Below are 27,749 nucleotides of genomic sequence, written 5' to 3'. Positions count from 1 at the left end.
ATGAAGCTGTGGGCGAGGTCAGCTTGGCCCTTGCAGGTGGCCTTCCTCGTCGCCGTGGTGATGCTCTGCGTTGACCCCTTGTCCGCCGGCAACCGTAACCATCGGGGACCGACAGGTACACAAGGTCTTGCTCCACCCCTCCCCTCCCCAACACTGCAAGAGGTTAATTACACTGTCAGTGTGCAGGAACAACACATGTTCCCTGAGCCTGTCATTAACTGAGCTCCCCCGATCGCGGGGGAGGGGGGCTCTGCGGGGACAATTTGCTCTGTCCCTCAATATGACAGACTGTAATCTAGACGAGACCTCGTTTTGGGCTTGGATGCAAACACACCCCCGTTGAATGATAGAGCCCATGCAGCAAATGGCACTTAAGCTGTCACAAGCTGTCAACACAAATAGATCAGTACGGGTGTGATCTGATCTATTCAGAGTGGTTGCAGACATCCAGTAGGATGGAGCCGATAGCATTGTTCTCGAGGGGCCTGATTCATAGTGGTTTAGGGTTACTGTAAAATAGGGCATAGGTCTCGTGTGTTAGAGGCCGCGTATACCAGGCTAGGCTGGTAACTTCTAATCCCAAAGCTCATAATTGCCCATGCCTACATTAATATGCATAGCACTGCAGTTCCTCCCCTTCCACCAAAGCACCGCCTCAGATATTCCTAAGAAATCCATGACAAAAATAAATAAATAAGAAAACCATATCCACCGCTGCCTTAATTGAGACCCACAAGCTAAATCTATTCTCTATCTTTAATTTCCATAAGTCATTATGACAGGCTTCCCTCCCAGCCAAAAAGTGACCAACACAATCTTATTAATATTGCATTGGGGCTGGCTACAGGGACAGTTGTGCTGAGTCACAGCCTTGGGTCTTGCGCCGTGACTGGTCGCCGACACCTTCCCAAGTCACTTCTTTCTGGCACTTAATTATGACAATTTCCTTAATTATCTCTTGGTTTCTTAGCTCTCACTGCTCGTGTTTTTCCTCCCGATGCAAGGTGACCTTTATGTGCCACAGAAATGCCACCAGCATCCAGTCTCCGCAGTGACTGATGGTATTAGTTTCCTTTTGACGGAGAGGAGGCAGCCTGCTTACGGCAGGGACGCTGCTAATTGCAGGCCCGGTGTGTTGTGAAGGTCAGCCTGGGTCCCCCTCCTCCTGCATCTACCCCCTCCATTCACTCTCGCTGTGAAAAACGCCAGATGACTTGCTCCCAAACCGACTGGTGCATTTCGTTAGAGGAATTCCTCTAATTGGTGGAAGTTTAGGACTTGTTGGCAATGAAAAGCCACATGACACACACACACACACACACACACACACACAGCGGTTTGAGGCTGAAAAATAATTGGCTGTACATTATGACTGCTAGATAAGTTTTTCTCTGTTTTCTACTTAAGTGTTCCCTGTTACTTTCTTGGCAGGTCAATGAGGCATTTGTTTTGATCCGTGTTGGCTGGTGTTTTACCATTTGCTGCCACATGGTGGCTCTGGAGGTCAAAAAATGCTCCACTAGAGCTTTGTTTTTTTTTTCTTTTTATATCTCAGGCTCATTTACTCAATGTCATTCTCAGAAGCAATCTGTCGTTTTACAGAAACTCACCACGAAAACAACAACTCTATAATGGGAATGGATGGACTGAATGACATCTAAACATGCAGAAATGATTTGACTGACAGTTGTCAGTTTACATAATGTGCCTTTTTCTTGTTTCCTGCCAATGCTCTCATGGGTTTAAAATATATACATTGACTCACCCTATTTGTTCTCCCTTACAGTAATGGTGTAACTCTTAGTAACTTCCCCACTTGGGACAGACTTACATGTTTGTGTGGATAAAATCTTGTACCTATAGAGGCAGTCAGGTGACAGTTAGGTGCTACAGGGGCAGGCCTGTGAGTCTAAAAGCCAATTTATGTTGTGTTGGTGCTGCTTTTGAACTGACCTGAAGGCCTGAAGTGAGTTTCAAAAGTGTACTGGAAAACCAACAAATCTAGCCATCTGACCTGCATGTCCCCGGTATACGATAAAAAAACAAAACAAAACAAAAGCATGGAAAAAGAAGAGCTCTAACAACCACAGTCAGAAGAGTATTTTTACATTTTGGGACCCATATTGCTCTCCATTACAGAGGCCCTATATCTGACTAGCGATTTCATAGCTGGAAGGTTCCTCCCGACTCTAAGGCTTATCAAAGTCAATGAGCCCTGAATATCAAGATATTAAGTCTACAAGTTACTGCAAGCTCACCTCTGCAGGAGACCTTTAACCAAATACACTAGTTCTCTAGGAAAGTTATGCTTCACTCACAGTGTTTAGACTTTAGAAAAAATGGTTAAATACAAAATTAATATTCACACATCATCTCAGGGATTATTGCAAAAGTTCTGGTGACATATCACATTGGTGAGTTCCACATGTGAAGTGCTGTAAGTTTGAGAGGCACTTGATCATTTCTTGAGCTGACAATGTCTGAAATGCATACATAATTGCATTCAGTTATATTTTACACATATGGAGGCATAGTCCTGGAAAATGTTTTTACTACTCCACAATTACTGTATTTACAAAGTGATACGAGAAAGCTGTAAAATTGGGGATTTAGAGCATTCTAGTCTGCTTTAAATGTGAGGCATTTTGTTATAAACACATCAAACATATGTGTTTGCATGTATATGTGAACATGCATGTGTTTCTAGATGTGTGTGTGTGTGTGTGTGCATCTGCAGCTGCGCGTGAGTTGTCTCCTTGAAAAACAGCGCTGGCAGGGTCTCAGTGAGTAGGTTTTATTGGGGATAGATTTGCGTATAAATGAGGTACGTTGCGCAGGAGTAGTCAGCCGTACCAACAACCTGTTATAATAATTAGCATAAAGCCGGGGGTGGGGCCTGATGTGGGGCCTGTTAAACACAGATAATGTCAGGAGGATTGATGGGCTGTGCAGGATCAGGGAGAGGGGGAGATGGAGTAGGTGAGCAGCGGAGGCGAGGGGGAAGAAGGGCAACGAGCGAGCCGAGGGCTTAAGGAGGGCAAACGAAAGAAGGAAGGGAGGAAGGGTTGGAAATTAAATGTGAAACAATATCATGAGATTCAGCGAATAGGGGGAATGAGTGGAAACAGGCATGTTGGGTTTGTAGAGCAGTCCAGTAGAGGATATGGGAAGACATATGAGACGTTTCCATTTTTGTGTCACACACCTGATCATCATAACATCTCATCTTTCCCTTTGGCTGGTACTTATCATATTATCTTAAATTACATCCCATTGAAATCTTCAGTGCTCCTGAAAGTGGCCTGCGTGTTCCCACAGAGACCTTGCTGCACTGTGACAGGAACCTAGCCCGGGATGTCCCCTCTCTGCATTGACTTGCCGCCGACAGAGATGCTAAATGTCTGGCCTTTCACGGCAGCGGACATGCTCGTCAGTTATTGACAGGGAAAGACACGGCTTTTTGATAAATTGCACAATGCTCCTGCTCGCCTGTGTCTGTCAGAATACATCAATCGCCTGGCTAACCCATCAGTTCAAGGTAGCTCAGTTTGTTGGCCGCCCAGCTAGTGTCAACCCCCCCGTCTTTTTGCCTGCCGTAGGAATAGAAGCATTTAGCCATGCTTGAGAAGTCTTTTCATCTCAGCTTGTGCTCGGCTGTATTACACTGAGACGGCCATAACAGGATGGTTTAAAAGCAACATTGAGACATTATACACTGTCATTATATATATATACAGCTGGAGGCTGACTGCTCAACACATGAATCTTAAACAGATCAAGGGCCACCTAGAGCGAGAGGCACGCTCTGTAGTCTGCACAGAGGCTGGTGGAGGAAAGACTAACTAGAAATATGAAAAGGCTTACAATCAGAACTGTAGCACTTGAGTCTCAAGGCCACTTTTCTGACGACTTGGACTTATCGTACCTATTATGACACTATTTTAGTTTCTGCCACTATTGGATGTTGACTCGACCTTTTCCTTCCTATCTAAAAATGTTCAAAGTTGTTTTTCTCCAGCTGATCTAAGAAAAAATTACTGGCTGCATGCAGCCCATCTTAGATCAGACCTGCTAATGGAGTGCTGAGCATCTTTTGAAAATTCTTCATAGGCAGGAAGCAGTAACTTTCATCTGAGCTAGCTGGCCAACCACCTTAACCTCCTTTAGGTAGGCAAGATGTTGGCATATTCTACTTCAACTGGTTGCACCAACCATGAAGAATTTATGAAAAGTTTATTGTAATAGAAACACTAAGGCATCTAAATTTTGCAGCAAGTCGAAAGTTGTGACAACCTCCATTTTTAATAGAATGTCAGAACCTCCAACCACATTTGTATGATACCATGATGCACTAAATATAGTACATGTAAATGTGTGTATTATGCACTAAAATAAATAACAAAAATAAAATTGCATGACACCTCTTATTTCTGGTCAATAAAAGTGTGTAATTTTATTGAGCTTATTTTCTTTCTTTCTTTTTACATTTACAATTTAATAGATTTTAGCCATAGAATCCTGTGTATCTAACACCCAAGTGTTCTGACCTTTTGAAAGAGCCTACATTATCAATGGTGTGGCATGATGGAACATTTTCTCTTCATGGGAGAGAATGTCAGCTGTCCATTACAGTTAAAAATAGCAAAAATGGGCATACAAAAAATGTCAGGACGCCATCAATATGGAGCAGTAATAAAATATTACTATTACTGCTTACACTGTGGCTCTTGGACACATGAAAATTCTCATCAGTCCCAATCCATAATTTCAGTATGACACCACTCGTAGAAACATTGTCACCAGTAGATTTAAGACAGTTTTTCACTCTCAAATTGATTGACTGCGCTCTGCATTCAAGGACTGATAGAGTCAAAACAAGAAATAAATCAGTCTTTCGTGTATTTTGAGGCTGTAAAAGATTTGATTTGTTGAAAACAGTGAGGTAAAACAAATCAATATTTTGAATTACATTGTGTTATAAAAGTTGAAAATAGCACATTTGTTCAGGTCTAAATCTCTAAGAATCTAAAAGTGAAAATACCTCAAGTTTATATCGGGAACTTTAAAGAGTAATTCTGCACCCAGTTTGAGCTTCTCTCCACCTACTGTGTGATTTAAAATAAAATGCAAGACACTGGGCGTGAAGAGCGGGGGAGAGGAGGAGGGTCTGGGGGTCCTGGTTGGAACGGGGTGGAGTGTTTGTGAGCGTGTGCATGCTGGGGTGGTAACATGTTTTTAACAAATGACGCCTCTTTGTAGTACATAAAAAGGTGGGTAATCTATCACCTCTAGTCTGTGATTGTTACAAGGCAAACAACCAGCAATATAACAAAAATCTGTTTCTACTTGCATTTTGGAGTTGGAGTTGTTTTGTAATGCCCTTTGGAACTAGCCATGAAACAAAGCTTTTTCAAATTTTCTCTTGAAGAGCCTTGGAACACCTTTTCTCATTAAGCACCAACCTTAAACCAAAGTTCAACAAATACCTTCACACACCAAAACCCCAAAAGCTCTCTCTATCCTCTTTTCTTTGAACAACAAAAATCACCTTTAGTTTCAGGAAAAAAAGTAATGTATGTTTTTTTCCCTTAAAGACTACAGTATATCCTCATATAACTAACATCAGTCCGACACTATTTACTACTATGATGCATACCATGAATTTACCTCATGTATACTATGCATTTACTTTATTAAGTTCAATTCAAGTCAGCCTAAATAAAAAAGGTTGGGTATTCTGCAAATAAAAAAAAGACGGGTAATAAAAGAGTTCAGGGGGGTTTACCCTCCACTGCGTGCCTGCTCACACACACATTCATTACAGTTTTAAAATACAAACAGCCTTGGCCCAGGTCTGATGTATGCGATAGGAAGAGAGGAGACCTGTGAACCCTCTGACCTCATTATGCCAGCAGGAGGCAGGCTGCTCTTTGTTCTCCCTGCTGCCTGACACAGCCTCTCCTCCTCCTCTCTCTCTCTCTCTCTCTCTCTTTCTCTCTCACTAACAAGCTTCCCGTTTCTGAGATGGGGGCAGCTGAGTGACCATCCTCACCCAGTTATTTGCAGGACACAATTTCACCGCTGCACGAACAATGGAAATAATTTTCAATCCAGTGGAATGATAATGATGGTACAAGTCTGATTAAAACAAAAGCAATTTGTTTTTTTAATTGTACTTTCAATTAATTCCAGTGTTACTCAGTGCTTAAATTATTAGAATTACTATTGAGGCTATGTAAGGCTATGCAGACCAGCCTTTGTCTCGTTGAGTCCAAAGGAGAAAAAAAAGATTGCCATTGTTTGAACAATAAAGTTCTATTCTGTTCTATTCTATTCTAGATTTTATCAGTTTGTGTGTGTGTGTGTGTGTGTGTGTGTGTGTTTGTGGGGTAATCCGGCAGCTGCTCCAGCCCCAGGAGAGCCTGAGACAGAGGAGTGAGGGAAATGAAAGTGGAGGGATGATAGCGGAGGGGCGCCCTCCGAGAGCCAGGGATCATTGATGGGGCTCTCTGGAGGAGAGAACAAACAAACTTTAAATCAGAAAGGATGAGAGGGGCCACGGCCTGCAGAAATGGAACCCTCTGCAGAGTGTGTGTGTGCGTATACGTGAGTGTTTGCGTGTGTGTGTGTGTGACTGCGTGCGCCTGGGCGTGTGCACGCAAGCTTACACACATTTGTGTCTGTCTGCAAAGCTCATTCAGCTGAACATGAAAAGTTTTGGAGTCTCGACAAAGTCACGTACATAAATGAAAGCTGGGCTTATGGTACAGTATAACCAAGGTTTTTCCCGGGCTGTAAAGAGGCTTAGGCAGCAATGTCGCCAGCAGGGTTTGCTTTGCCTGGGAAAGGTTGTCGGAGACTCTCAGGAGCGCACAACAAGCTTTGAGAGCAAATACAAGGCTGCTGGAATCTGCTCAGAAGCCATACGCTAAGATTAGATTTACTAAACATTTTACCCAACATTTGGTGTTCGCATTTTCCTTTAGGTGCTCATAAATAAACTCTCCTTCTAAGAGTTAGTGGGCTGCATAAAATATAAGATTAGCATTGATGTATACACTAGGCACTATGCAATACACGCTACTTAGCATTAACATACAGCATACGCCCACATTCACACATTATCCTCTCTCTCATACTGTATGTGTAGAAAACCAGTGTACAGAGTATATATCAACAGATTTGTGGCAAATATAAAGATGTTAAAATATGCACTGTAACCTATAAATTGTTGTTTTTTTTCAGTAAGAAGAAGCCACAGAGATTGTGGTTGAACGCTCACTATTTAGCATCTGGAGAATGTTTTAATTAACAAGACACAAGTCCTTTTGTGAAGGGTGGAGATAATCAAGGGAGAAATTATAAACTGTTTGTTCCAACAGAAATTGTTCTGATTAAAAGCATATGACTCTTAGTAGCATCACACACACGCAGACACACATTTTGCCACTGGCTTGAATATATACTGTATATATCTGTAGGTTAAATCCATGTTAAGCTAAGCATGCCCTTCTATCTCATTACTGTCAGGAGAATGTTATAATTAACGAGAGCCAAGTCTCCTGGGAAGTGTGAAGATAATCAAGGGAGATTAGAAGCTGTTTGTGTGTTTGAGGTGTCAGGTGAAAAGCAATTATTCTGATCTAAAATATGACTTTCAGTATCACCACACACACACACACACACACACACACACAAATTCAAACCGTTCTGATGGTTTTGCCGCTGGCCAGAACCCACAATGAAGTGTATCCTACTTACAGAGCAGTGGGTTGTTAAAACTCTTCCACATGACCTCGTGCAAAATATTCACATCTTTTGTTTGCTTACATCAAGTGGTTTATTATGAGCGAGAGAATGGAAATCAAACCAGCTTATTGTTTTTTTTTTTGGTTTTTTTTACACTTCATACTATTGGTGTTGTTTTTCCCTGTACATAATAGCAACAACAGAGCTGCCTCCTAATGAAGGCACTGGGCTGAGAAAGGAACCAAAGTATCACTAAATAGCTTTTACTTATGAATCAAAGTGTATGGGACTGGAATAAGTTGTGGAGTTTATACAACAGTAAATAATTCAGCAGTTTTTATTAGGGCTTAGGCCTAATCCTTGGAGTAGCTGGTGTGGTGTATATTTTATTGTTATTTGCAACACAAATTTAATTGAAATTAAATTGGATGCTTTTGCACCAAAAAACCTTCAAAACACCACCACAAACCACACCAAAAGGAATGAATTTCAAGTAAATAATCTCTCTCTCTCTCTTTCCGTCTCTCTCTCTCTCTCTCTCTCTCTCTCTCTTTCCTATACCCTCTGTATCTCTCTCTCTCTCTCTCTCTCTCTCTCTCTCCCTCTCTCTCAGTCCCCTACCAGGTGAAGCAGGGGACATGTGAGGTTGTGGCCATCCACCGCTGCTGTAATAAGAACAAGATTGAGGAGCGCTCTCAAACCGTCAAGTGTTCCTGTTTCCCCGGCCAGGTTGCTGGCACCACCAGAGCCAGACCCTCTTGTGTGGAAGGTAAAAATCCCAATGACCTTATTCACACAGCGGCCATTTTGAGCATGCCGTGTGAGAAACTGTAGCCTATACGGAAGATATAAAAGTAGTGTTACTTCATCAGACAGACTTAGTTAGCTTGCAGTCTTGGGAACAACAACCACAATGACTGTTTGTATTTAGCAGGGACGTTAGCTAGCTTAGGCTACTTGTTAATAAGCTATCTTACTAGTTAGTAGGCCTAAGCTATGCTACTAGCTACCTAGGCTAGACTCTGGTAGCTAGTGATAATGGGACAAATATATGAAATTGTGAATCTATATCCCTCCGGTTTCTTTAGATCCATTTGTTTTGTAGTTTTTCAGTGGGGAAGCTGTGAAATGATATGTATTTGTATGATGTGCATCTTGGTACACAACAATAAGACATAGCTAGTGTTCAAAATGGCCACTGTGTGAATAACTGTGTGTATTCAGGAATATGGATATATCTTAAGGTGTGGTATTTAAAGCCCTGCTATCCAAAGCCGCCCTTTATATTTTCATCCCTGGCTCAAAGCATCATTCACCAGAGTTGTGAATTTATCCACACAATCAGACATTTGTGCAAAGACCGCACAAAACCCAATGTACCATGTTCAATTTGTGAGATTTATTTAAAAGCTGGTGTCAATTGTCACCATATTTTTAGTGAAAGCTAACACTACATAGAATTTTTGAATGAGAAGAACTCTTCACCCGTTTGACAGCTGCCCTTGAGCATAACACTTAACTGACAAAGTGGAGCTGCTCAGTGACCGACAGCCCCAGCCTGTGCTTATCCAGGTCAGCTGCAAAGTGTGAGTGTGTGTAGCAGTCCTTTGCAACTACTCCCAAGGGCACTTGCTGTAAAAAAGGAAAGCATTTTTGCTCTTAATCAGCTTGCCTGGTGGTTAAAGATGCTACATGTAACATCAATAAATCATTACCACATTCATCTTGAGAAATTAGTACAATTACAATTAAGCTTAGCAGTTTAGTTTGTGTGCTACTAGGTTGAATTTCACGGGAAATCTGCTGGATTGATTTACAGCACAAAGGGGATTGCTTTATGACACAAATCAGGTAGAGGCACTCTTCTTCCAGTGCAGATAGAGCTAAAGCCTTCAGAGTTTATACCAATAGCACATGGTGGAAGGGGTGAAAGGCTGATGGAAAAAATACCTTCCAACTTCCTTCCATCTTCCTCAGTAAAGCCAAAGAGAAAACAAATGCATGTGTAGTGACACCAGGGAGGGGAAGGGAGGACTAGTAGCATCCTCTTTGCCACAGGAAGCAGCAGGGTTTATGAAAAATGTGGTCTTAATTTTGAGAAACGCATGCAATAACAATACCAATGGTGTGAGATAAAGACTACAAATCATCTTGGTCTCATTTGTTGTTTCTCATTTGTAACTTTACCAAGGTATCACAATTAATTAGACAGTTGTACTATAAAATGGTACTTGCAGCATCTTCAAAAAAGGGTTAAATAATAAAATTTTTATTGTGTAGTCTTGTGATAAAGTCAGGCTGTATATCTTGCTAGCCCAACAGTTTGCGGTTCATCTTGTCCCTAAGGAGATCATGTAACATTAAAAGTTAAAGCCACTAATGCAGGTAATGGAAAACCAGTCACTAGTGTCTCCTTGCTCTCCTTATCCCCCTGTGTCATATGAAAGGAGAAACAAATATACGACAGCTGTCGGCCAAGGCTGCCTCAGCCCCAAGACTGGAAATTCAAACCGCAGTTTAAAAGGCCTGATTTTATTTGGGACAGCGTTCCATTTCACATCTAGTCAGGAGTACTTGAGCGCATGTCAGATGGTAACAGATAAAGTAATTTCTAGTCTCTTGCACTTTATCATCAACTGGAGACTCAAAATGTGGTCGGATCATGTGAACACAAATAAGACCCAGGCATGGGAAATGGGTAATGTTTTAATATATGGGGATATGGGAAATTAAGGATGTGTGAAATCAAATAAGGGTTTTATTCAAACGCGCTAAAATACAATATGGAAAGAATTATTCTGTCAAAAAAAAAACCCAAATCTAAAAAAAGATTAAAAAAAAAAAAAAAAAAAACTTTATTAGTTATCCAGAGGGAGTTTTGCTTTCCTACCAGCATTTGCTTTATCAGAACAGGTTTTACATTTTTAGTTGGGGGATATTTCATTTTTTTAAACAAACTATATATCTCCATATACTGTGTGTGTATATTGGCATGGGTATGTGTGTATAGGTTTGCTTGTGTGTGTGCAAGTCCATGTGTGCATGTATTTGTTTATGTGTGTGTGTGTGTGTGTGTGTGTGTGTGTGTGTAAAGCAGTTGTGACTATAGTGATGGGGGTCATTTTCATGGACCTTGGTTCCACCAGTTTGTCCCCTCTGAGAGCTTCAGCCCAGCAAGAAACATACAATGTCACTGACCCCCACCATCCATAGACACTCCTACTCCACTGGGATCACACACACACACACACACAAACACACACACACACGCGATCAGCCAATCTGATCCAATCGAGCTGTATTAGCCCCCTACCAGTGGGAAATAGATAGTTGTCTGATGTGTGAGTGGAGCCAGTGAATCACGGAGGCACACAGGCTATACAAACTGTTAAGGTCAGCTGGGGTGTGAAAACTGAATCCACACAAATATACAGACTTTGATGAGATCTGTTGACAAAGCTGTGGAGATACATTTTCATAGACATAGAACTCAGACATAGTCGCCCTCATGCCTCCTTTCCTGTTTGTTCATTCAACAATTATTTCCTATCATCCTATTGAGTTATGTATGAATAGATTTTTCACTGGAGAGCTATCTAACTAGCTTCGTTCTGCAGTGCAGATGCACAGTATGGAGTGGGTGTTCAGTAATGCTGTATAACCCATTTTTTGATGGCTTGGGAAACGGTTTAGCATTTTACATTACAGGATGAAAAATAGGCCTACTTGTGATTATTTGAATGGAATTAAACTACAGTTCTTATTGACAAATTTTAGCTTGGTGGGTAAAACCAAAAGTGGTTTGCACTCAAGAGACTGAAAAAACAAAAATGCTTGTGCTTATTTCATTTTTATTTATTTATTTATTTAATGCAGATTAAACCTTTGATTTTTTCCCAGTTTCTTCACTTTCTTTCCACTTTCTGTATTTATACAGAATACAGACATACAGAAATAAAACAGAAATAAAACAGAAATAAAACCAAAAAATATAGATTATGTTTTTATGTGCAATAGCTTTAATTCTTCCTTAATGCTGGCTCAATTCTGCATGCACTCGATTTCCCAACCACCTCCCACATACAGTCATAAATATCCATATGGCACCACATCTCATCACTACCTCCATCTAGTGCGGTGCTGTTCCTGCGTCTGGCCAGTAGAGGGTGCTTTTCCCATTCAAATGACTGAGTTACAAAACAAACCTGCTAGTTCATTTCAGCACTATTTTCAAAAGGTAGATTTGTTATTTAACCTCTTTGATGAGTTCCTAGATGGGAACAATAGCTTGATAATGATAAAATCAGGCAACCATAACAAAGATGATTGGCTTTTTAATGAATGCTGAGATAAATAAGGATTTTGGGAAAATTTCCCAACTTCTGTCTTCACTCCTGCCTAGTTTTTGTTTGTTCACTTCTCGTTAAAGACTCAGTATAGTATGCTGAGAGTAAGAAAATGGCACAGAGGAGAGACAAACAGACAGACTGACAGCATTAATGCCTGACTGAATGGCATTCTTTCTTGATCTCTCTCTCCCCCTCTCTCTGTCTCTCTCTCTCTCTCACACACACACACACACACACACACACACACACACCACAGCTCCCCCGGCCACTCATCATGAGGCTTTCTAATTTCTTATTCAGACCTCACCTCTGAGGCTCACCACCTCTCATCACCTCCAAATCCACTTAAGTCATGAGTCATGCCTGACCTCTGAGCTCATAGTTACAGAGGATCCCGCCTTACAACACTGTGTTATACACCGAAAAACACACACGCACACGCTTGCACACACTTCTCTCACCTTTTAGGGTTTAGTGCTGATGCAAAGAGACAAAACCCCCTCAGTAGCTAGCCTTTGTAGAAAAGCTGTAGTGTAAATGGAGCTACATTATTGATGCTGGGTGAAAGAGGAGTAAATGGCAGCGGATCCAGCGGATTGCTGACTGCTGCATGGTCGGGCCTTTTAGTGTGAACGTAACTTGTTAAAGAGAACTCTATTCAGCATGATATTTTTCAGATTTTTTTCTGCTTTCCACCCCTATTATGAAGTCCACTTCTGTTTTTTTTATTTGATGTTTTTTTAATTTTTGCTATGAGAACGCATGGTGATGCTGTGTGTGAATAAAAGGCGTGTGCTTTAAGTAGCAAGGCGCTTTGGGAAAGTCCCTTGAAGACTTCATCAGTGCTGGAGGCTTACAAGATTGAGTTGTCGGGGCGGAATTGATAATAGCCAATAAGCAGAGGTCAAGAGGATCAGCTCTATTTATTAGAATGCAGCACAGGGGAAGTGTGGTGTGTCCGCTTGGGTGTGTGTGTGTGTGTGTGTGTGTGTGTAGACGACTGTGTGTGTTGTGTGTGCATTCAACTGTCGCTTCGCCCTCCTGTGCGTGCCTATTTTTGTGTGTTATTACTCCATGCTTGTGTGTGTATTCAAATGTTGCTTCACACTCTTGTGCATTTGTGTGTGTGTGTGTGCATGTGTGTGTGTGTGTGTGTGTGTGTATTCATGCGTCTGTTGGTGTGTGTTATTTAAGTGTCCCTTTACACCCTTGTGCATTTATGTGAGTATGTGCGTGTGTTATGTATATATGTGTCTGTACGCTTGCAGGTATGTGTCTAGTTGTGTGTGTGTGTGTGTGTGTGTGTGCGTGTGAGTGAGTGTGAGAGAGAGAGAGTGTGTTTGATGGCTACACTGGATCCCAGTAAACATGGACATTAAGCCTTGTCAAAGACACTGCCACTGAAGTGTGTTTGGTGATGCAGGAAGAGAGAGAGACCAAAGTAAGCTAATAAAAGGTGGATGAGTGGATTTATTTTGGTGTGATACGGTGGACTCCCGGGACACACACACACACACACTGTGTGTTCCGTTATTGAGCAAGGGAATCTAGTTTAGATTTTCATCACACGTTAACCTGCTGTTTATATAATGTGTGCTCTTTAATGTCATGCCTTTGTCATTTTGCCATAGTGTCCATCCCTGTGTGTGTGTGTGTTGTGGTTGTGCAATTGTTCACCATGTATAATCAATTTCTGACATTTTTTCAATTGCAGTTTTCACTTGCGTTTTCTCGTCATGCATACCTGGGTGTGCTGGCATGGCTGTGTGAGCCAGAGCAACAGAGATACAGTGTGTTAGTAAATCATTCTAGAAAGAGATGGATGCTTCTCTCCTGCTGCTTCTGTACACTGGGATCACTGAGTGGAACAGTTACAATGCCTGAGGGTATCTATACCTCTGGGTCCACCCCACTTCTCTTTCCACGTGTGTGTGTGTGTGTGTGTGTGTGTGTATGAAGGTACATTATATTCCCTTTAAATAGTAATGACCTGGGAGCAAGGGCATCGGAATGCTTGTGATGCTTTTTTACGCACTCACTGCCCAGTGGGGACCGCATCCATGTACGCACACAAACACACAAAGGCATGTATGCATACATGCATGCAGATGCACAGTCACACAACCCACACACACACATACACACAAACAGATGCATTTTAAAAGTAAACTTCCCATCCCAGTTTGCGTTGCTCTGCTCTGAGTGAGTTCAGCCAGCGCCTTTGTAAAGTATTAATGGGCAAACACTCTAAAAGACACATGCCTGAGTGCACATATTGTATTAGTATGCCCTGCCTTATATCAAACAGCATCCATTGGGATGATACAATGGAATATGTATTCACTGAGTTCTGCCTTCTACAGTATATCAAAGGCTAATCTATTATTTTTTATCATGTGACTTGAATGCACACAGATGAAAGGGTTATAGGGCGAAGGAAACCCTTTGAACTTGCATTGTCGGCAATGTATATCCAATTATATCACATGAAATACATTTCCCAGGTCAGCTGTTAAATAGTAGAGCAAAGTGACTGATCTGATCTCACATCTCCTGCCTTAGTATGGTCTAAAAGAGAATATTATATATACTCTCAATGGAATTATTAATGTAGTGTGTGATAAAATAAACCACTTGTATGCATCACCAGAATGACTGAAGCCTGAATTTCATCTTTCTCATTTCTCTTGTCTTCCCAAAGGAGCAGGTTGTTAACTGTGTGTTTGTGTGTGAGCTTGTTTTGTTCTGATCAGAAAGTCTTTCCAGCCAAAATAAGTGTATGCATAAAGTTTCTGTTTGCAGTGTTTGCGAGGCTGTTGTTTGTTTAACACCTGATGTTGCCTGGTTAACACCTGATGAGGGTTCTTTTTCAAGCTTTTGATTAGCCAATAAGAATGCAATGGGGAAACAAAGATGCTGAACAACTGAATTATTGAACATATTGGCTTATAATTGCTCACAGGATTCTGACTAACGCAGCAATTGTTTATGCATGTGAAGCCACAGAGTAAACAGGCGACGTTGGGAACAGAGGGAAGCTGCAGTTTCGACTTTGTCCACTTGATGTCACAAACATTACAATGACAATGCTGCCGGCGGTGTAGGAAGAAATATAAACAGTGGCTGTTTTGGGATGAACACCCATATTGCTGACTTGTTCCCACAAACAACAAAATAAGAAGTCTTGTGTCTGTAACCACAGTAGGCATTACAATGAGCTCCATTCGTCAGGTGTGTGTTAGATCGACATGTCGTGATCAGTGGGAGGAGAGACAGAGCTGTAGGCAGCCTCACAGCGCCATACCTCCACAGACCTTATTTAGAGAGCCCCAGAGACGAGACAAAAACCCCGGGACTAACATAGCCTCAGTCCTTGTGTTGCTTAATCACCTGCACCTAAAGCAAAGCAGGCGCACTGTCTAGACATTTGCCCTCGACTGAGCCCAAATTGGAAGTTTGAGTGAGAACTCAAAAGGGAGTAGCCATTTTGAGTGCATATTCTTTTTCTAATGAGATGATAATAGCCCTAATGAAGTGTATGCATGAGCTGTATAAGTTTTGCAATTAACATACACACCTTTTGTGAATATAAATGTAGAGCCTTAATGAGACTGACGAAAATAAAGGAGGTAGGCTGAGAGGTATGTGCTATCCATATACGACTGCCCTCTTTATATTCATAGAACATATTGAAGATTTTTACATATACTTGTTGGAAAAAATAGTAAAAAATGTTTAAATGCAGAAAAATGATTAGTTAGTTTAAAATTTTGCCATCCACTCTCTTCACGTATTCACTGCTCATTGAGACTGAGGTTAAAGAAGTGGAACAATGTTGGAGTAACACAAGAGAATGACAGGAATCAGTGGCTGTCTTCTTTAATGCAGCCCAGCCAATGGCAGCCCAGTCATGTGACTGAACAGGCCCGGCAAGAGCAGAGTGAAGTGAAAAGACTAAATGAAAAGCTAGCCGTGGGCTACTCACGCAGAAGCAAAAATAATGATCCATGACCGAGTGTTGACGACATGGTACAGTAAATGATAAAAGTACAGAATTGGAGAGGTCCTGCAACCTCAAGACGGTAGACATACTCAGAGTGGAAATCAAACACTGTACTTGACACTGCACATATTCACCTTTGCAGTTTTGGAACTGTGTAAAAAGAGTCTTCATTGCAGGTCATCTATATCTGATCTGGAAGGCCTCAGTTTTATAGTGCATGCAATTAGCGCCCATCACCCAGCTCTCTCTGTAAGGATTAAAGCACACACCCACTATTAGTGCGGCAGCAGAAAATATTGTCCCAGAGGTGAGGGTCTCACAATTAACTACTGCACACTCATTGAGCACCTCTGTAATCTTTTTATCATTGACCTGTTGAGACTCTCTTGAGTGCTATCCATCCAATTGCCTTTGACCTATGCATGACATCACAGGCCATTCACCCACTCCTGTTCATTTTCTGGCTTGACAGACAGGTGCTTAGGTGTCATGGCCGCCCCGCCCTCCCAGTATAGCGTGAGATAAGCTGTGGGGAGCTCTAACTCCATAATAGCACTCACAGGCCATGCTCATTAGCTCTAAATAACACCCTCGCAGTGCAAAGCACCATCGCCGACACCATAATGGCCACATTAACGAGCATTACACAGCCATTGGTTTTTAGAACCACTTACTGCCACTGAGCTCGTGCATCATAACAGCATGTTCAGCACCGCGCTCCCTGATGGCTGTGAGAAATTTATTGTGGTGACTTGGCAACTTCCTCAGCGCTCGCTTCCTTCTTCTCTCCCCATGTCTTCCTGCCTCTATCACTGTCTCTCTCTCTGCATTTGTGCCGCCTATTTTCCACTCTTTGCCTCAATTCGTTACTCTCGTTCTCTCTGTTCTCTTTGTTTAATCCTCTTCCTTCCCTCTTCCTCTCTTGCTCTCTCTGATAGTCACCCTCAAACGGTCTCTTTCCTTGCTGCCCTCCTCTCTCTCTCCCTCTCTCAGGTCCCTTCGTTACTCATTTCCACACTTCAAAGATGTTTTCTTGGTGAACACCTCCCATTATCTCTCCTTCTCTTCCTCCCTAGCCCCCCCCCCTTCTCTCAGTCGCGGCTCTTATTCTTACACGACGCTTGAGAGGATTTGTCCATGTTCTTTTGCATAATTCTGCTGAAAGCCCATTTTGCTGCTGATACCTCCTCATCCTCTCCCTTTGTTGGAAACAATAGTCCACAGAACGAAGCTCTCTAGGATTCTGTCTAAACAGCATCATTCTCCGGGCTTATTGAAGTTAGAGAAATGTTGTTGGAGTTAACTATTTTTATCCATCCTTCTATCCACACTTGAGAAGGGAGGATGGGTGGGTGAGTTAGTAGAAGAGGTATTAATTTATTTTCACTTGTCTGGCTGTCTGCTGTTTAGACAGTGGGGCAGATGATCTGTAAGTTGTGATGAAAGTTTGGGCTTTCTTACTGTTGTTTATCTTTAGATCTAGTAAAGTTCTGGATCTGGATTTTATCCATTGTACTAGATATACAAATTTCACTTGATTTTTTAGACCAATTTTTAATATAGTAAATTTCAGGTTCAGTTAAAAAAAAAACCAAATATAAAAAGCCCTTTTTCAGATTTTTTTTTGTTTTCCTATAATTTCATTAAGGTGTTTCATGAAGGGCTTTCACACCTGCCATAATCATAGGTCTTTAGCACAGTGTCTCTTGTCTAAAATACCTGAGGGAAGTTTGACGTTTTAATTGGTTGCAACACCTCATCATTCTCTCAACTGTTTCTCTCTGTATTATGCAATAGAGTGACACTGGCTCATGTATAACTGTGCCTGGTGTTTCCGTGATTATACCAGAGACAACAGGAGTGTTAGATGAGTAGCAATCATTCTGATTTAAATTACAGGATGACTTCCAGTAACAGACACACACACATGCACATGCATGCACGCATGCACATATGCACACACATACACACACACACACACACACACACACACACACACACTCACACACACACACACACACACACACACACACACACACACACACACACACACACACACACACACACACACACACACACACACACATGCATGCCTCTGGGAACACTTTTCTCAGATATCTAAATGACCAGCTTTTACCACTGGATCCGGGCCGAGGGCCCAACACTTGACATTGAAACGTCTTCATTTTCACAGTGCCAGCATGATAGCCTTTTAAAGTGTGAATGTGAAAGGTAAGTAATGTCTCTCTGAGGCATTGCTTTGGACATTAATAGGTGAACAGCACTGTATGAATGTTTAATTGATAGGTGGTAATGTCTGGTACATTCTGGTGGGCTCAAATTGTATGTCTCTCCCTTTCTGTCACTATATTTCCTGTCACTCTCTGTCAATAGTATCCAATAATGTAGAATGACATAAAAATAACCATAAAAACCAGGAACAAATAGATAAATGGGCTGTCTTCTGATGCAGAGCACCGTCAGCAGCACAGCATGACTGCATCTGATTGGTCCTATCAAGGATAGTTCAAGGAAATCTGTTGTCCTTGCTGCCTAGGTGTGACAGTGTAGTCTTGCGTCATATTTCTCAGTGGCATCTCCTATTCTGTCCAATGCCATCTATGTTTCTCTTACGCATTCCATACAGGGCTGGGGAGGAACAGATCCCATGTTGAGGGATTATATTAATCTGATTACAATAAAAAAGGTAACTGCAATACATTTTAGCTTCCCTGAAAATCACGGTAATCTTATTACAGATGAAAAAACGAGATTGTTCAGAGCAACGGCATTTACATTGTGAGAATAGAGACACTACCATAATTTTGCATATCTTCAAATAAGAGGTTATAATAGTGGAGGGTGTTAATAATAACAAATAATCAGGTTACAGTATGTTACTGACTTAAAATATTCCAGTGATTAATTCCAGTGAGCAGATAATCATTAAGAGATTATTTTTTAAATAGGAACCTTCCCAACCGCATACGGGTCAATGCAGTACTCCAAAGTTACCCTTGAATGTGAGCAAGGGATCAGCTTCCCAGGCTCCAATTTTAGCTGTCACACTCAATGGGGGGAAATTGAAAATCCAAACCTAGTTTAGCATTTGGCGCTAATTCACAGTGCTCCTTATCGTATCATCCATTCAGTAACCTGCTGTCTTTCTTTTCTTCCAAATGTCCCCTCCTCTCCTCCAGCCTCTATCGTAGCCCAGAAGTGGTGGTGCCAGATGCAGCCATGTATGGATGGAGAGGAGTGCAAGGTCCTGCCTGACCTCACTGGCTGGTCCTGCAGCACCGGCAACAAAGTCAAAACCACCAAGGTGAGAGGGATGCCTATGTGTGTGTGTGTGTGTGTGTGTGTATGTACTTGCTAACTGCTTTCCTGCTTGCATGCCTCTCTCTCTTTCTTTCAAGGTCTGTCTATCTGTATGTCTGTAATTTTTGTGTGACATTGACTAGATGTTTGCACGTTTTATGCATATGTCACCTCACACACACTTTTATCCTTCCCTTGCATGTGCTCCCTGTAGTGTTTTCTGTGCCGCCACAGTGTCATCTATATCTAGCCAACTCCAATTAGCGCAGAGTCTTTGATAAAGACTGACTCCTAATTTGAATGTAACAACAAAGCACATGACCCTATCAGCGTTCACATCAAAAAGTCCCTTGAGAAACACATGATGTCCAGAAAGAATAAATAAATGCATTACTGAGCATGTTCCAGCTTGAGTAACATTTGATGTAGCTAGAATTGACCTTGATCTTCAGTTGAATTGATCTTGGGTTTTTTTTAGTAAAGCATCTTGTCTCAATTAGTGTTTGGTAAACAAACTTTCAACAAGATGAATCTTATTCCTGTTTTTCATATTTGAAAAGAAGGAACAGAAGTGTGCTTACCGAGCAAATTAAGGATAGTCTTGTAAACAAAGGTTGTTTGGATCTTTAAGATGCACACAAAAGTGAGTGTAGTGTAATTTAAGCGCTAATTCAAAACATCAGTAAAAATAACAGAAAAAAGAAAGAGCTAATCAACAAGCAAGCCCCCTAGTGAGCCTTATTTGTTAATCCGCTGTAACTGTATCTGCTGAGGCGAGGAGGAAAACACTTGATGGAGAAAACAAGAACTCTATACGTTGTACACCACACAACCACTATCTGATGCCATGTAAATTGATGCTATTCAGATGAGATAAATTGATTTAAATGAGGATCCTTCATGGCCCTTTGTAAGCTGTCGAAGTGTGAAAGTTAATTTGCGGGACTGACGACCGGGGCGTGTGTGTATGCGTGTGCAAGAGTGCGTGCTGTGGGATGGAGCAGGTGCAGTTTACTTACAGGTGAAATATAAAAAGAGAAACAGTTGTGGGGGGAGCGGCGCAGGCGCCATAAGAGTAATTGTTCCGAGAGATGGCATAACAGCACAACATCTGTCGCATTCATTAGAATGCATTATGGCTCGGGCCTTCCACAGAGGCTTTACAATTAAGAGTCGTAATTAAATTGGTGAGTGGGATAGACTGAGGAACAGGGGGACTGCTGGGCTCAGTCGCTGGCATCAGAATTAATGACCCTGGGCCAAACAACAACTCAGGGATTGAGAGGTGGAGTCGTCCTGATCCTGTTGCATGTCGCCTCTCTCTCTTCCTCCCTCTCTGTCTCTCTCTTTGTCTCTTCCACCCTGACTGACTAGCCGATCAGCTGTGAGGGGAATGAGGAGCCAATGGCTGACTGCATCAGTGGACATTAATTGTGCATTTGCTAGGTGCCGTGGGACTGGGAAGCAGTTACTAAGAGACTTGGTGGCAGATGTCACTGAAGATAGCTGCAATGTGACATCGACTCCCTGGCAACTGCTCCCTGCTCTCTCTCCCTCTCTCTCTCTCTCTCTCTCTCTTTCTCTCTCTCTGTTACTCTCCCTTATCCTTCTTCTATCTTTCTATCCATGACCTCCTTTCACTACCTCAGTCCCCCATTCAAGATGATGATCTGTATCTCTCTTTGTCCACCTCTCTTTCACTCCCACACAGTGTAGGTGTGCTGTAGAAAGATGCATGGGTTGTCTGACTGAGGCGCTGGAACACTGTTGAACAAGGAATAGCGAAGATACGGTGCTATAGGACACATCATTTCACATCTCTCATTTCATAAAATTGCCCACTGTATATGGTCAAACATTTTAAAAAACACTAATAAAGGATTTTTGAGTATAAGAACTATCTCTATGGGATAGAGTAGGATTTGCTGATGGAAAACAAACTCTTGACAACTCCAAATAGACTTTTCTGCTCCTGTGTGTAAAAGCAATGTGTAACTGAATCATTACAGCTTCAAGACATGTGAAATTCACTTTTAGCGGATGACACACTGTTGGTCCTTGCAGTCAATCAACCAATCAATAAGGGTGCAAAGAAACATTTTAAATCAAATGAAAGAAACATAAAGCCAGGAGTGGAGTGAAAGTGGCTGGACGGGGAATTCTATACTCTGACCCTAGACTGGGCAAAATATTCATATCAAGTGTGAAGTAGAGCACAGAGTCACTCCAGGTAATTACATGTCTCAGTGTCACTGGTTCACTTCTCTCATCTGTGGTACTGTTTCTTTTCTAGGTCACACGATAGCGAGAGAGTCACTGAGCCAAGATGAAACCTGAAACTCTGAAGAGATACTGGAACTCCACGTGCAAAGGATGGATGACTCACTTATATTTACCATACGATGAGGAAAATATCAATGAAAGGAAAGCTGTCAGGCTATCCATCACACAACAATGGGATAAAATGTACTCATTACAAACTATGTATATCGGGGTGGATGGAGCCGAACATATGGCACACTGCTGCTTGTTGAAACCAATGGACTACAATTGCGGATACCCAGGGTACATCGGGACAAAAAAAAAGCCTACAGTCATGGACTCCCTAAAGGCCCGATAATGGACAAAGTGTGGATTGATTAAAAAGGGTCAATTTCAAACGCTGACTGAGCATTTCAACAAAGCATTTGTGGATGAGTGTGAGATGCAAACTAAAAGCTGTGTTTAGATTGCTACTGGACACAATCCAGACCTGTTATCAATATGTAGAGCTTGTTGCTATACTGGAGATGACTTTCTATTTATGATCTGGGAAAAATGAAAGCAAGAGATAGCAGCTCATAACTAGCGAATAGCAAATTAGCGTCAAATTGCTCTTGTGGGTCAAGTCACTATCATGAAGACTGTTTTCCGAGAGTCATTTTGCAGTTCTAATTAGGATTGCAGCGTAGGATCATAACAACGTATTAAAAATTCATGTAAGATATTTGCACTAGTTGAAACCGTTTTGGGAATGTTTTGTTTTTCTAGATATCTCCCATCTTTTGCCGTGGATGTCACATGAAATTGAGGGCGAGCAGGATGTTTTGTAAGATGTCTGCCTCTTGAAGTAGATATCATGCCCCATTATTCCTTAGTAGTCATTGGTTAAAAACTGGCTCAGATTATTGAGCCTTGCCTCCATACAGCTTGGTACAGTATGTGACCATGGAGCTAGCAAAGTGTGATTCTTCTGTCTCATTTTTGCCCAGAAACATTTCCAAGCTCAACCTCCAAAGCTATATATCTTTGATCTATTATATTCTGTCTGTGACATCTCTTATGTTAACTGTTAAAAGAAGGCCCATAAAATGTTCAAACAAGGATATAGAGTTGTCTTTATGTTGTGATTCCACTTTATTGCAGATGTGTGTTTTTTTTATTCTCTGGTATTTTCTTCTTTCTCTCCAAGCTATCATGTTCTTTCCTCCAGGTTCTTAATCTTTAAAAACACTGTAAATACAAAACAATTGTATACATAGAGGTCTCTCTAACTACCTTAATTAGGAGATGTGCTTTTGTACTCACATTGCCTATTGATTGCCTCCAGAAACCCCTACCACATCAATGCTTCACTGAGATATACAGAAATAATTGCCACAGATAATGGCAGTTCAACCTTTTGCAAACATGTTTTTCCCTACAGGGCTCGATCATTACTGCGCTGAGTACAATAGCATAGTGCCCCAAACAACCATCTCACATCTCTCAATTATCTCTGTCCGTTTCTCCCTCTCCCCCTCACTATCTCGCTCACTCACTCTCTCTCTTTGTGTCTTTCTCTTTCATTTCCCCACATAGCTTATCACATAAATGATGGCACAGTTAAAATACTTTTCACACGCTCTGTCCTACACACTATATCTCTATTCCTCAGCTGTTTGTACTGCTGAGATGCTCATTGCTCTTATGCTTTCCCAATTTGTCCCCCCCCCCCCCCCTCTCTCTCTCTCTCTCTCTCTTTCTCTCTCACACACACATGCACACACATCATCCCACTGCAAGTCTTTCTCAAACTGTCTCTGTCTGCCTCTCTGATATGTGAATGTGTTGGGTCAGTGTGCCCAGGGGCCAGGCCAAGGGGGGCTTCTCTTCTGCGGGTGAGAGCCCCCCCTTCAGACATGCTGCTTTGTGAGCAATGATAAATCTATGGGAGCGGAGCTGCTGCCTCTCCAGCTCCAGTGCTGAGCTCTGAGCCAGAGGGAGCTGGGGGACAGCAGGGCTACCAGTGGCAGGCAGCTCCATTCTCTCATTACTGAGAGGCCTGGATAGCACTGGGCTCCTCCCGGGACCGCTGACATGGAATATTTTTAGGCCTACGGTGCAGCACTGCAGTTAGGCCAGTCACACCACAATGCCCTCTTTCCTTGAGCTGTGTCTACAGCAACAATGGTCCACTTAGAGCGGGGATATGGTGACATGGCTGCATTCAGGCACTTAAACACACACAAGCAAATACACGCACAATCATATAAAGTCATGCAGCCACACATTTATACACTTTCACCCACCTACCCACACACACTCACACCGACACACACTCACACACACCGATGTGGGAGAAAGTGACAGGCCTTAATTACAGCCAACATAAGTCCAAGCGTCTCAGCGCACAGTGCGGCTGTGCAATATCGAGCCAGATGAGGGCTCTGTTTCCTTTCCTCCCCCTTCGCTCTTCCCCTCTCTCCATCCCTCTCTCTCCATCTCTCTCTCCCCCAGAGGTTTGGTGTTCAGTAGATGAGCCTGGCGCCTTGCTCTCTCCGTCCTACATGGCTCTCTGCAGCAGAATCAATATTTGAGGACAATTTGCGCTGCGCTGCTCCCTGGTGGCTGGGGTCTGACGCTGCAGCTCCAGCTCCAGTTCCAACCACGCTCGGAGGAGAGACAAAGACCTGCTAGAGCAGAGACAGATTCACAGCTCGTCTCGGGTCACCACTATTTAACCAGGGACGCTGCAAAGAGCACCATGTATACAATTACAGCTGCTGTGCAGGCCGGCTGCCCCTGCAGGAAGACAGAGGTGCCCTCCTCCTCCTTTGCCAGTTCCTGAGAAGGAAGGGGATTGAGCACATTCAGAGGCCTCAAGCTATCTTGAAGGGATTTTGTATCGCCATATCCACCTTTAATGAGATGTTACATTGTGTGCCAATTTAGCAGGAATCAGTCCATACATTGTCCTTTCATCGTATAAACCCCTTTATGTTGGAACCATTTCAAACATCCGTGTAACCAGTTAGCTTCAAAAATAATAATGAAAAAATATATTCATTGTATATGAATTATGCTTATAGGCATAATTTTTTAATGTAAAAAATCTTCAATCTTTAGCTGGTAGGGGGTGTGTCTCGGTGTCAGCAGGGGTCTGACCTCCTTGTCTGATTGGAGGATAAGCGTCCCGTGGTGATTGGTTGCTTTCATCTCCATGGGCAAGCAGCGGGAGGGACCCAGAGGGCAGGACTCACAGGAGCAAACAAACAGCATGGAGGAAATGACTGCAGAATAACATGCTAATGAGAGAGGAGGGGGAGTAAGAGAGAGAGAGAGGGAGAGAGAGAGAGAGAGTTGAGAGCATAAGAACGATGTGCTTCCTAAAAGAAAAAAACAGAGATAAAGAGGTATAGCTATAGTGTGTGAAGAGTATTTTAAGTACGCCTTTGTTTATGCACTAAGTCTGGGTGGCTCCCGAGAGGCCACTTGCATCGTCAAACCAAGCACCTCCAATAGTCCATCATCACACTCTTCAGCAATTCACACAATCACTACCTGGAGGGGGAGAAATAAAGGGATGAAACACCGTTGCCTTGGCTTCTTCGTCATCTTTTGTCAAGTCCAATTTGTATTAGCCTCCAGCCATATCCAGGAAATATGGGTTCAGTATTCATGTTCAGTGAGAATGGTAATCTTCAGATGAACAAGTGAGTCTGTCAGAGGCAGAGGGATGTGTGACAACTTGAGTCAGCTCTAGGAAAAGAGAGCTTTGCCATCGCGGAGAAAACTGTCTCGAACTTGTGCTGTCTGAATCTGACGCTGATTTAATAGATGTCAGACGGAGATTAGCTGATGATGAAGATCTGATAGGATCGGCATTATCTCTGTCAGAAGGCAGTCGCCGGTCATGTCACTGTCACTTCAGAGGGAATAAATCGACTTCAGCGAAAATGCTTCCTTCATATTTCTTTTTTACGGAAACCATGATATATAATTACTCAAATGTGTGCAGACGTGTGCTCAAAAGCTCTCAAAACACTTGATTCAAACCTCATCTAATCATATTCAGGCCTATTATCAACACTCAAACTCACTGGGAGTCATATCATCAGCATGAGAAAATCTGTCCTCTTTGTGCTCACCTCTGCATTTCCTGTCATTAATCCCTTTTCAAGAACACAATTCATTCAGCCCTCTTCATTCTGTATTCTAGTGCAGCACACTAGAATTGTGCAACATGGTCACGTGATTTTATTGGCTACCACAGCTGGTTAGCCTTCAGGTGATGGTGCGGGGATTAATTGCATTAGCCACACTCTCTTACCCAGCATAGAATATGTGACAAAAACACCACAACACAGGCCATTAGAATTCAATGAAACCAAGCAAAAAAACGGCAAACAATCAAAAGTGTCTTTAATATTCATTTTGCGGTGCGCCTGCGACGGGCCGATATTGACGGTGGAGTGAACAGGGATTCATTAACGTCTTCTCCCTCGCCGCTTCCTCTCGCTGAGCCGCTCTTTGCTGCGTCGTCAAACTCACTTATCTCTCCGAAGCAATTAGCCACTGGAGGCTCCATTGACCTGAGCCTTTGTTAGACTAACGGGTTGCATTAGCATGGCCGTAGCCTGGCAGTCTTGGCAGTGCCTGTGCCGATGCCAATGTGAACAGCACTGATAAAGAGGAGCCCTGCGGTGTGCGTGTGTATGCATGCGCACATGAGTGTTTGTGTTTGTGTGTGTGTGTGTGTGTGTGTGTGTGTGAGAATGGGGGGGGGGCTAAATACATGCATATTAGCTGGCCACCAGTGTGTCCTATTGGTCTGAAGCAGCCATGGAGGCATTATATTACGTATACTCTATGTGTGCGTGTGTGTGTGTGTGTGTGTGTGCGAGCATATTTGTGTGTGTGTGTGTGTGAATCTGTGCATCTGTGTGTAAATTGAATTTTGTCTGCCTCTTTATGCAACAAATTAAAGAATTGAATGCACAATAACACAGATAACATACATAGCTATCAGACACTAGCAATATACACACAATATCTACATGCAGAATGTGGTGCACAAACACAAGTGACAGCTTTGATTTTGCCTACTGAAGCTATAAGATTACATGCACATACACGTGACAAAATAATGAGTTTCAGCACTTGCAGTGGAACACATTTTCTGCAGTCTCTATTCAGCATACTGTATGACTATACAGACCGTAGCATGGTGCATGGCCTGTGGCACTCAGTTGGAGAATATATGGTATAGTAACTGTGCTATTTAAAGCCCGTTTCTAATTTGTAGAAATTGCATTTGCTTTACTGTCACAGTCTATCACTGTCAAACATGTAGCGAGCTCCCTGACATGAGACAAACACAACAACAGGGAGAAACCACAGTAAGACGACAGATAAATATGAATTTCACCGGCAGGCAAACAGCCTCCATTTATGCTAAGCAGAGAAATGGCTTACCAGTAAGTGTTTCAGTGTTTACGCCAATGACAACAATGGCTAAGTACGCATGCATTATTCATAATTAATAACCCCAATGTGCTACTCTTTCCTTATTTACCAAATTAATGGTTTGTTTTCCTGAGAAATGTCTCCTGTCTAGTATGTTGGGTGGAGAAACAGTGTCCTCATAAATTTCCCTGGCAGGTGAGGTATGGAGAGAGTGATGAGACAGAACAAGGGAGGATCTAACACAGAGAAACCATTAGTTCCACCGCTTCTGTGGCCTGCTGTTGATATTTACAACTTTTACAATCAGACAGATGCCTCAGTTTGTTCAAATTATAAGACATTACGGTACTTGTAGTGTAGTACTTAGGCAGGCTGTGTTGGGAAACGGACTGCATGTTTTCAGCCTATCAGCCGTCCTGGTGGGTGCTATAGGCTGATATTTTCAGAGGCTCCTGAGCGTGGCCGCACAGCTGCCGGGACTGGCAGCCAGATGCCGTCGCCTCACCCAGACCTCGGCCCAGACAACAAGCTCCACGGGCGGCGACTACGCGTCTCTTATCCCGCTTTACCCTGTTCACCCTCGGAGCTCGGGGGCTATCCGCCTCTACGCCTGCCTCTAG

At 42.5% G+C, this 27,749-nt stretch overlaps 1 protein-coding gene across 1 annotated transcript; it reads left to right on the top strand.

The window, feature by feature from the left end:
• Positions 1-27,749, top strand: LOC139655057 (chemokine-like protein TAFA-4). Its single transcript, XM_071532360.1, has 4 exons — positions 1-115; positions 8,363-8,518; positions 19,302-19,426; positions 27,576-27,749. Exons 1-4 carry the CDS (start codon positions 1-3, stop codon positions 27,747-27,749), a joined length of 570 nt encoding a protein of 189 aa, XP_071388461.1.

This window comes from Centroberyx affinis, unplaced genomic scaffold (assembly GCF_046629955.1).
Source record: "Centroberyx affinis isolate AG114_WGS23_722 - 3 ecotype Tasmania unplaced genomic scaffold, CSIRO-AGI_Caff_v1 ptg002186l_1, whole genome shotgun sequence".
NCBI classification, from domain to species: Eukaryota; Metazoa; Chordata; class Actinopteri; order Beryciformes; family Berycidae; genus Centroberyx; species Centroberyx affinis.
The sequence above is the reverse complement of the archived record's forward strand: the minus strand, read 5'-3'. Positions and strand labels throughout refer to the sequence as shown.